This window comes from Neolamprologus brichardi, chromosome 16, assembly GCF_056152115.1.
Source record: "Neolamprologus brichardi isolate AB-2024 chromosome 16, ASM5615211v1, whole genome shotgun sequence".
Lineage (NCBI taxonomy): Eukaryota > Metazoa > Chordata > Actinopteri > Cichliformes > Cichlidae > Neolamprologus > Neolamprologus brichardi.
The window spans coordinates 5,026,838-5,035,034 of NC_142119.1; the positions used below are offsets into that span (position 1 = coordinate 5,026,838).

General features: G+C 37.7%; 1 protein-coding gene across 1 annotated transcript; it reads right to left on the reverse strand.

The window, feature by feature from the left end:
• Nucleotides 1–788: 788 nt before the first annotated feature.
• On the reverse strand, nt 789–7,988 carry LOC148098119 (uncharacterized). The gene is made up of 5 exons (XM_087829944.1): nt 7,965–7,988; nt 3,446–4,485; nt 2,924–3,079; nt 1,701–1,793; nt 789–1,103 (listed from the first exon to the last, which is right to left on the reverse strand). The coding sequence occupies exons 2-5, from the start codon at nt 4,472–4,474 to the stop codon at nt 789–791; spliced, it is 1,593 nt and encodes a 530-aa protein (XP_087686070.1). The 5' UTR covers nt 4,475–4,485; nt 7,965–7,988.
• Between the last annotated feature and the right edge of the window lie 209 nt (nt 7,989–8,197).

An 8,197-nucleotide genomic window follows, 5' to 3' on the forward strand; every position in this document is an offset into this window, starting at 1 on the left:
ATAAAAAAATCATGGAAAGAATTTCCACGTGATTAAATTGCTTTATTTTAGCATTATGCAATTCTGTTACTCCAACTTAATGTACTCAAGTTGGACCAACTTAATTAATGATTGATGAATCAACGTATTTACTGCATTTGAATCCAATATAAGATAATAGTGTTGATCCAACTTTAAGGGTTTTGTTCCAACTCAATTCAGTAGGTTTTCTCCAACTAATGTACTAAATTTGGTTCCAACTTAAGTTAATTGAGTTGAACCAACTCATACAAATTATGTTAGTCCAACACAAGTGTTTAATGCTAATAGAAAGCCATTTAATAATGTGGAAATTCTTTCCATGATTATTTTAAGTTCATTTAAACAGTAATTTTTTTGGAGTATTTAACAAAGTGTAGAGTCTGGATAACATGCATTGCACTATTACAATATCTAAAACTTAAATTAAAAAAATTGTCATACAGATCTTTTTGTTTTCTCGAATTTATTGTATTTATAGCAAATTTCACATAACGTCTGAAAAATACATCTAATGCAAGTTATATCACAGAAAAAAAAAGTAGTGGAGATGGTGGAAACTTAACCTGTTCAAACCATTTTTTTAACCACAATGAACGGCTGAATCAAGTGATTTTGAAGCTTAAAGAGATGCACTTTCAAAAAAACAAATATCACCAATTTTGTGTATCTCAAAATGAAAAAAAAAACATGCATTGTATCATTTGTCTGCAGTTCTTTCTGGTTCATGTTCTAGATACACGGTGTAGCTGTTGTATTGGCAACATTTCTCAACGAGAAAGAAGAATTTTGAGAACCTGTACTTTGTTGGATAGTTTGTGTGCATCCAACTCCATAAGAATCTTCTGCAGAACCTCAAAGGTGTACCTGAGTTCCGGAGGGTAGCTCAGGTTTAGTGAGTAGACCAGACCAAGCAACATTGCCACTGCAAAAGCTACACTCCCCAACTCACCCATCACTTCCACCCCCTCTAGAACAATCATAACATCCTGAGGGTCATCGCCAGGCTCCGCACCCTCTGATCGAATGACACAGATTCCAAAGACTGTCTCTGCTATGGCAGTGGCGATGCTTTTATCAACGTCCTGTGACAATTAAAAAAAAGAGAGAGAGAGAGAGAGAGAGATAATTAATGTAAAATACCTAAAAGCTTTATTCATTCAAACGTTATAATAATGTAAATGTAATCAAAAATGACTGCCTGATATTTTTTCTGACTCAAGACAATCTAATTCAATACCTCAACAAAGTCCTGTCTTTTAAATTATTGAGTTAGGGGTGGCTGTGGCTTAGGAGGTAGAGCAAGTTGTGTACTGGATTAATCCTTGGGTTCTCCAGTCTGAATACCAGAACTAACCATGGGTAAGTTACTGAACCCCCAGTTGCTCCTGATACATTCATCAAAGTGTGAATGCTACATAGAAATACTTGTATGAATGTGTGCGTGAATGGGTGAATCATTATATGATATTAGTTCTGTGATGATATTATTTTATGAAGTTTGTATAAAACACTCAAGAATGGTGCGTGCAGTATCTAGTGAGAAAAATAAAGCCCTTACTTTTCCTATTTTTAAAAGGTAATTTTTAAAGCCACAAACTTCTTGCATGTAGCTTTTTATATGTAGTTTGAGCCTATCTTTGATCATCTCCTTAGATAAGGATAACTGCAAATTAACATACCAGGTAATCCTTCACCAGCTTCTCTGGATCTTCATTCAGGTACACGCAAAGACCTTTGAGGATGCATTCTCTTCTGACTTCAACAGCAGCAGTCTTAATACACAGAGGAAAAATACATAAATTACACAAATATACTCTCTCACTCTCCACACACACACATATACACACATATACACACACACATATATATATATATATATATATGCTGTACATGCTGTCCTCATATCAAATTTGTATGTAGTTTAAGCCTATGTTTGCCTTCTTTTTCTGCTGTATTTACTCTCAAACTCGCTGTTGAACCCATTTCCTAGTATAGGCCTCTGTAGAGCAGCTAGAATCGTGTATCAGACAAGAATGAGACAACATTCTTCTCCCAAAAGTCGAGCAACAGAGGCCTATACTATGAAGCGAGTTCAACATACCCAGGGTATCTTTCCCTTATCTGGATTAACACTGGTGATCAGGATATGCACTTACACGAAGTTGGTTATGAACTCATTAACTTAACCTGAGATTTCCCCGGCTTGTTTCCATAAAAAGGGTGGTGTTAGCAATATCCTAACCAATCTAAAGGAGCGTTTCACAGGTCATATGACTCTTCTTCCATGAAATAATTCCTATAAGTGTACTCTAGGGACGTTATCAGATAGGGATTAACAATCTATAAAGAAGACTAAAATATAACAGTAAAAAACACCCATGCTGTTTAGGGACTAGTGATGAATGGTGCAGCAAATGTTGAATCTGATGTTTTAATAAACAGAGCAGTAAAATAAACATTGTAGTTCCAGTAAATTATTTGCTTAAAGTGCTGTTGTTTATTTGTAAGGTGATATCAGCACATTAGAGTCTGACAATTTAAACTGGGCTCACTTGAACACTAAAGGTTACCATCACGCAGCCTGATAAAGGAAACATGGAAATCACAATAGCTTGTCTCCATATCAAATTGAAATCAATGTCACTGAAGAGATATTTTAGGTGAATTACAAATTTAACTGGTTAGTTCAGCTGCAGTTTAAGGAGAATAAAAATGACTCAGCAGCAGATTAGAATCAAGTACAAAAACATTTACAAATGTTTCTAACTCACCAAATTTCTATGTTTATTTGTAAGTAAAAGATGGTTTTGAAATGCAAATCACTGCATTTTGGGTTTAGTTACACTTTACACAGTATCCAAACTTTCTTCAATTGGGCTTGTATAAATATATCTTGTCATACCTGGGTTGCAGGTGCCATGATGGTCTTAATTTTTCTCCCTTGCACTCCACCCTTCTTGGCATATATCTTCATAAAGTTTGCAGAATAATTATCCAGCTGGGAGAAGAACTTGGACTGCAAATGGATTGTTGTAATCCTCTTGAATTCTGCACTCACCTGCAAAAGGCAGAATAATAATCCAACAGACAAAACTCAGTTTGACTAATAATAAGAATACATTTATAACTGAGATTTACACAGCACCAGGATACTTAACAGAGGAAAATACAACCACAAATAATTAACAGAGGATTGTGTTGTCATTATTCAGTCCACTTAAAAGTGAGTCAAGTCTGTTCAATATATATGAATGCATAATCCATTAATTTCTTGTATATTAGGTTCCTGCATTCATATTTGTAGCTGTGCTAACACAGGCTGCTTTAGCTGACCTTCAGTAAATCCCATGTGGTCACAAGTTACTTTTATATAATAATCCAATGGAAGCAAAATATTGCTGTTGCTTTAAACCCATTCAATTACCTCACACACATGGAAGAGAGCTGGCCACCTCATTTTGAAATCAGCGATCATCGGTGCTTCACGTACTACCTCTTGCCTTCTGAGAGCAAAGGTCTTCTCCATCATTGCAGCCACCCTGTGGTCATTGTTTTTTTTCTTAACTTCTGACAGGAGGTCCACTCTGATTTCTTCTAGTGTCTCTGCAGTTTCACCAGCTGGATAAGTGGGGCAGTAATTCACTTCAGCTTTTTTTGGCTTCTTCACGCCATATGCAGGAGTACATTTGCCATCAGGTTTATGTTTTAAGGAATTCACAGTAACTTCAGGGCATCCAAGCCGTCTAAGCTTAGTTCGGTAGTTAGCAAGTTTATACTTCAAGCTTGTTTTCCATCCGCCATATCCAGTGACTGAACCAGGCTCTTTCAAACATGGATGGGTTATTACAAGAGCTTCTGCGACCTCATCAAACTCCCTGTCAGAGAGGTAGACCTTGTACTGAACAATTGTTTCAGCTAAACCATCAAGAATGGCAGACTTAATTTTATGATCAGGATTCAACAAAGCTCCAGTTTCTTTGAAAGTAGCATTGGCCCTGTCCAGCTGTAGTTGAGTATCATAAGAGAACCGGGGAATGGGGAAGACATCGGGCCATGCAGTGGCTCTTGAGGACGTAGATTCAGGAGAAGACAATATGTCTGTATCAAATGAGTTCCCAGGAGATGAAAGGGATGAGGAGTCATCTAGAGTGCGGGAAGTGGCAGCAGATGAGTAAAGAGGGAGCAGTGGCTCACCAGGCTCGACAGGTGCAACTGAGCTAAAGATGATCTTGATGGTACTTTTGTCCTGGATGTCCGACATTGACTCCAAGTTGGTGAATTCATTCCCAAATTCTGCATCCATGAACTGAAGCCTGAAGTCCCCATTAACTCCACACTGTCCTTTTATCTGCTGAACTAGCTCACTGACAGACTCTGGCATCCCATTTGGAAGGATCAATCTCCGGGAATCATTTTCAGAGAAAATGATTCTGAGTTTCACCATTGCAGCCATTTCACAACAGCCTAAAAGAGGAAATTAAGACAACGTTAACCGTTTCAACAAGGGTAAATCTGATTTCAACAAAGCAATTCGATAAAGGTGTGGCAGGCTATGTCCATTAAAACTGATGTAAATAAAATAATGCCACATTAATTTTCAATACATTTTAGATTTATTAGACTGCCTGTCATAAAAATGAGTTAATTCCTGTAATTTGGACTCTTTCCTTTTGAGTGAGTTCAACATTTTACCATGTTGAACAGGGATGAAGAATTTCAAAATGAATTATTCACATTTTTATAATCAAATTTAAACTGGAATTCTCTCAGGAGTAAAATTAATAAAGCATAACATTCTCTTCAGAAATTAAAATAAATAATTGTAACTTGGCATCTTAATAATAATTTGCTTTACCATTTATTTCTAGTTCTAGTTCTGTAAGATAATATATTGAAAATTAAATGCATAACAACATTAATTGTACTATAGCAATAAAAATATTTAGATTATCAGATTATACAGCTATGGCCTACACCGAATATTGGCTGATGATTTAATAACTATGTTATGTGTGTGTGAGAGAGAGAGACACACACAAAGACAGGGAGAAAGAGAAGATATTATGACAAACTAATAGTGACTAAACTGACATATACATTATTATAAATGCAAAGGATAACAAACCTTATATTACAGCTATGTGTCTTTTTAATGTCACCAGTCTTAGAGGCCCAACAAAGTAGTCTGCCAAAGGGTATTCATCGGCAAGTTCACCAAGTTCAATCAACACAGTCTCTCTGCTTGGACATGCAGTCAGCTCAAAGGCTCTGAAATGTTCCCTGTACCAGCCAGAAAGCCTTCTCACTATGAAACACAAGCTCTCCTGAACAATACAAATCTGAACAATCTCTCCAAAATCAGGCAGTCCACTTGTAGACCCATGAGCAACTATCATCCCATTTCTAAAAGTTACACCTTTGCTTGACACACACTTTGCAAGGTGGACTTCAGATGTACCAGGGAATTTCTGTGCAATAGTCTGAGCCATTTCTTCTTTCAAAACATCAACAGGAACTGTTGAGACATTTGTGACCTGTAGAGGATTTTTTTCAATACTAGATGACCTCAAGTGATGTGAAATCATGAGCTGATGCTTAGTGGCTAGCGAAAGGGGCACATTTTTAAAGCAATTGGTGTGGCGCACAACCTGCTTAAAATAACTGTGCTTGGCTTCAAAACGCATTGTCCAGAATCCTACAAGAGGCCCAAACATCCTTATCAGATGAGGATAGTGCTCTAAGTAATGATGTTTTGGGAGCAGATGCACACCAGGGAAGAGTTCTTGGTGCTTTTGTCTGTGCTCTGAAATTTTTGCCTGAAGATAAGCAATGGACTCATCTGTGTGTGTTGGAGCAACCACAAGCTCGACAATGTCTTTCAAGTCCATCAGTATTTGCCATGCCTTTTCACCCTCTGGAACCAGATGCCCAATTATGAATGGGAGCAGTCTTAACAGAGCCCAGTTTTCATGGGCATTCCCACCTATTGTCGGCTTAGTTGAAAATGTGTGTGGGATCACATGTGGCCTATTTGTCTTGTCAGCCCATTTGTATGGAAAATGCAGGATGGATTTGTTGAGGGTTTCAAGATTAAAATATTTATTGGATATCAGCGATGCCAAACAGCGTCCAAGCTCCACCGGCACTATGCCCTCAAAAAGATCATGCATAATATCTGGAGGATAACCTGTGTAAACATTGAAGTGGGCAATATTTTCACTGATAACACAAGGCTTTTTCACTCCAAAACAGCTCGTACCAGTCTCATGAGCTAATTTTACATGAGAGTCATGGAGTTCTTTAGTCCTGAGTGTAAATGCACCTGATTTTACCTCTTTTGTTTGGATTTCTGTTCTGGTTCCTGTGCAAAATCGGCAAATGTACCCACTAGAAAAGCTCTCAGTAAAACCAGCGATACTGTGAGCCCCCAGATTATCTGCTACAACAACCTGAATTGTGCCTTTAAGACATCTGCCTAGTAATGGAATGAAAATTCCCTCTTGCTCCAGAGTCTTCACATCTTGAAGAAGAGGTTGCATGACACGGTAATAACCAAATTTCTTCACATCATCAGTTTTACACAAGACTGCCAAGTAAATTGATGATAGTGATGAATGTGAGCCTATAGGCAAATTACTCACAGTCCAGTAGATGCCACAAAGCTTATGTTTCCTGCGAGAGGTACCCAAAGGATTGCAAATCTCAAAATCATCTATGTATAAACACAATAAAATTCTCATCTCATCCCCTGACAAAAAACAGTTTTGCTCGAAGTATGAACCATCCTGAGAAGAGTTGTAAGTATGGTGTTCGCTAGTCCCCCTATTCTGGGCCTTGTGATTTTCAACTAACCTGTCCACAACACCTTTCCTGACAAAGAGCTGCTGCAAAGACTTAAGTACAGGCACGTACTGAAAACTCCTTTTTTCCTTGGCATCAAGAATGTACTCAATGGGTTCTACAATGTTAAAGCTTTCTTTATAATACTGGTTGCGGATGTAAGTTGAGCTCAGGGGTCCCCCCTTCTCAATCGCTTTGAGCAACGGGTTAGATGCGCAGATAGCAGTGGCTACCTCTTCTAACATGGACCTTTCAATTGTGACACTGTGTTTCTGAAACACCCTTTCTAGAATTTCAATAGAGAGGGGCAGTGTTGCTGAACTTAAGTAGTGCAGTTCTTCTAAGAACTCATCAATTTTTGTGCCTGGCACATGTGCAAAATGCTCCAACTTGAGCAACACTGCGGCAAAATTTTTCTCAATTACTTCAGACAAGTTCTTAGCTACATCTGAATTGCTTCTTGTACATGCACTGTCTGCTGAAACTGCAGAGTTAACTTGATTACCTGAATCTTCCTCAGGATTATAAGAGGATCCTTGTGAAACTTGTGTGATTTTAACTACACCGGGCTTGAAATCTTTGAATGTATGTGGGGTGTGTTTCCTGTTCTTGTGAGAATGAAATGTTCCATATATATTTGTGTGAAAAGTACAACTTTCAAACATACAAGTAACAGTTTCACTACTTTTCAGATGAGTGCCAATGTGTAAAAAATAAGACTTCTCTGTTGGAAGATTGCTACAGGTGCACAAATGACAACTGTATGTTGATAATTGCTGCAACCTCTGGGTGTTCTGTTGAGCATGGACTCTACTTAAATGAATGTACAAAGCATTAAATGTCTTAAAAGTACATGGGCAGTTTATGTGTGGACATGGGTAACGTGGCATGTGCCGGTGCTGAAGTCTAAAATGTTTTAGTAGCTCATATCTACTAGATAGAGATCCACTACACACCTTACAATGCCACATCCTTCACTCAAAGGTTAAATAAATAAACAACAGGCTAATCTTCATTTAAGTGAACCCTAAGTAATTATTGACTGGACTCAATCACTAAGACCCTTTCAATGTTTTTAGCCCAACTACATTCAAATCACAAACTTGATGATGGCCAATGATCCCTTTCGTCAACGGTCACTTATGGGGTTGGATGGCAGCTGCGTCCTGAAACAGATTACATAAATCAGTCCCACAAATTTCAAATTAAAAAAGATCACCTTACCTAAAATACCATTTCACAATTAAACATGTGTTATCTTAACAGGAGGGCACTGCAAGTCTCTAAGTTTATTAAGTAGACAAATATTTTATTTCAAAAAAATTAAAAAAACAGA